General features: G+C 32.5%; 1 protein-coding gene across 1 annotated transcript in view; it reads left to right on the top strand.

Moving 5' to 3' along the window:
- The window catches only part of LOC140919347 (secreted RxLR effector protein 161-like), a 1369-nt gene extending 907 nt beyond the window's left edge, over positions 1–462 (top strand). Inside the window, exon 2 of the mRNA XM_073365352.1 lies at positions 16–462. Within this exon, the coding sequence (XP_073221453.1) occupies positions 16–462 (447 nt within the window). The remainder of the gene's footprint in view (positions 1–15) is intronic.
- Positions 463–3259: the final 2797 nt, after the last annotated feature.

Genomic DNA, 3259 nt, shown 5'->3' with positions numbered 1-3259 from the left:
TTGATACTGTCCAAGGAAGGCGATGAGGAGCTTGTTGATCCTACAACATTCAAGCAAATGGTAGGATCTTTGAGGTATTTGTGCAACACAAGGCTAGACATTGCATATAGTGTTGGACTGCTTAGTAGATATATGGAGAAGCCTAGAGCACCTCACTACTTGGCAGCCAAAAGGATTTTGAGGTACATTAAAGAAACAAGTGAGCTTGGACTGCATTATGCTAGGAACCAAACTGGAATTGAAGCTGGACTGATTGGCTTCACTGATTCAGATTGGTGTGGAGATAAGGATGATAGGAAGAACAACTCACACTATGTTTTCTTGATAAATGAATCTCTAACCTCATGGTGTTCAAGGAAGCAAAGCATATTAGCGTTGTCCACTTGTGAAGCTGAATATATGGTTGCATCAATAGGAGCTTGCCAAGCCATATGGCTGGCAGAATTGATGGCAGAACTGTGACTAAGAGGCAATGAAGCCGTAAAAATGAAGATAGACAATAAATCAACAATAGATCTAGCAAGACATCCAAGTGTTCATGGAAGGAGCAATCACATAGAAACAAAGTTTCATTTCTTAATAGAACAAGTGATGAAAGAAAAGATAAAGCTAGATTATTGCAACACCAATGATTAAAAGGCTAACATCCTAACAAAAGGCTTGAATAGGGTGAAGTTCCAAGAGATGAGGAACAAGTAATTAGATTAACACTACCTTAACCATGTTGAATTAGGAAGAGTGTTAGATGGAATTAATTCAAAATGATTGAAATGTGGTTATAATTCAGTTAGGGTGGGTTTTAATGTTGTTAAGGTTAGTTAGTTAGTTAGTTAAAGTAACTACTATTCAAATTGTTTGATATAAATTTTTAGCACCAAGAACATTTTTGAGTTTGACTGATCAATCTTCGTTTACCATAACATTCCTATTTTTTTCTCTCTTCTTCTCAATTTCAATTTCTCTTAGTTATACAATTTGTTCTAACAATTATTAGATAAGTAGTTAGTTGATAACATCCTCTCCTTATCATTCATTGATTAGTTATAAGTTAGTTTTACTATTTGGAAACAAAGACAAATGAAAAAGCATGACGATCTTTACCATCTCCAAATCCAAAACAAGGAATCTTGTTATCCTCATCAGAAGCAAATAATGTTTTCACGATGATCGTAATTGCTTGCTTGTTCATAAGGATTTTGACCAATTCCAATGTGACGTAAATTTTTTCGATTGAATAACCTCTTCACTGGTTTTTCAAAGTGAATTACATACAATATGTATCATAACTAGGGGTGGGAATAGGTCAGGCCAGACAAGGCTTTGAAAGGTCTGAACCTGGCCTACGATTAATTTTTTAGGCCTTAGTCTGGCCTACGACCTATCATAAGCTTTTTTTCCGGCTTGACCTGACCTTTTTAAAAGCATGGTCTGGCCTGAAAGTCTATTTAAAAGCCTTATTCACATTAAAACATTTAAATATTCTACTCATATCACATGATACTCTTCATATACCAATATCAATGTACAGATCTATATATATTAAACAAAAAATAATTTTTCTAACAAAATAATTTTAAAAGAATCTGAAACAAACATCCTTTAAACCCTCAAAAATAATTTTTGATTTCAAAGAATAAATTTTGTTCTGAAACAAACACACTCATTATTACCTCTCAAACAAATATGAAATAACTACCGAGTGATTGACTAATTGAATGACTACTGAATATGGAACAACTACCAAATATGGAACGACTACCGAATATAGAATGACTACTGAATGATTGCCTAATTGATATAATTTAAAATAGGAAATATTATTGTTAATATAATAATAAAAAATAACATTATTAAATAATAAAATATATATAGGCCGACCTGTCAGACATAATAGGCTTTTTTATAAGCCTGAGCCTGACCTATTTAAATAAATAGGCTTTAAAAATAGCTTTAGCCTAGCCTTTTTATTAAATAGGTCAGACCAGACCAGACCATAAGTAGGTCAGGCCATAGACCCCTGACGGACGGCCTAGCCTATTCTCATCCCTAATCATAACTCACTTCAAGAAACTCAATCATAAAGATGTCAAAAAGTGATAAAATTCATTGCTCTTAGTGAAATCAATGCCAACAATGCGATTAGAAAATTCTAGGCTAACATGTGAAAGAGCAGCAATAACATGTGTGCAATTATTTTATTATTTGAGAAAACAAAAGACTGTAAGGGTAATTGTTGAGTGAAAACAACTGATATATTTTTTTGTAGAAAATTAAATTATATCACTCTTCTACAGAAATCTATAAATCTAAGAATAGTAATCCTAATCCTGACTAATGAATAAATATGTATAGGTACAATATTAGGAAGAAAATTAAGTCTAATTTAGAAAGATCCATTAGTAGCATCTCTTATTCTCCTTTTGCCTAATTAGATTAAACAAAAAATGATTTCATTTCTTGTTTGTTTAATGGCATTCACATTACCTTTGACATTAACAAACAAAAACATAAAAAATGTTTGATATTTTCAAACACAAAAACACAGATTTTCTCACATTACCAAAATAAAAAGTACAAAACACAAGTATACACTAGCAAATCAAAACAACAAAGCAAACACCATAACAATCTTACCTCATATAGAGAATGATAATCATTAGCAATCCTTGAATATACCCTTTACATAATGGGTTATTTTGCCACCAAACCAACAAAGTCTACATGACCTCAAGCTTATTGAATGAAGCCTACAAGAAACCAAAAAGATTTTTCATTTCTTTAAATGCAAAGTGCTTCTTGTAAGATTTATGGGTCACATATGTAATTAATTAGTAAAGTGTGTTAGGGTCATTATATAATTAGCCAATAAACTAGGGGTCAAATAAAATATAATAGTTTATGGCTAAAGAGCATAATGGTTATGAAAATTAATAGTGTAGATACCAGGCAGTTTCTAATTTAATGAGGGGCTGAATTGGAAATACTGCAATTTGGGATATAACTAATAATAGTTATATATAGGGGTAATGGTCCCCAAGGCAAACACAATAAGACTATTCAGTTTCAAAACCCTAAAGGAGAAAACTCTCTGGTTCTCTCTATCCCCATCAAGAGAGCAAGGTCTTCAGGGTGTTTTGCTTAGGAAGATCACTCAACCCATTGGCTCTATCATCATTATCCCAGGATTTCATTAATGGCAATTCCCACAGGTACGCTTCCGCCTTTGGCTATTCATCATGTAATTGACATGGATAATTAA

This window comes from Cicer arietinum, chromosome 2 (genome assembly GCF_000331145.2).
Source record: "Cicer arietinum cultivar CDC Frontier isolate Library 1 chromosome 2, Cicar.CDCFrontier_v2.0, whole genome shotgun sequence".
Lineage (NCBI taxonomy): Eukaryota > Viridiplantae > Streptophyta > Magnoliopsida > Fabales > Fabaceae > Cicer > Cicer arietinum.
The sequence above is the reverse complement of the archived record's forward strand: the minus strand, read 5'-3'. Positions and strand labels throughout refer to the sequence as shown.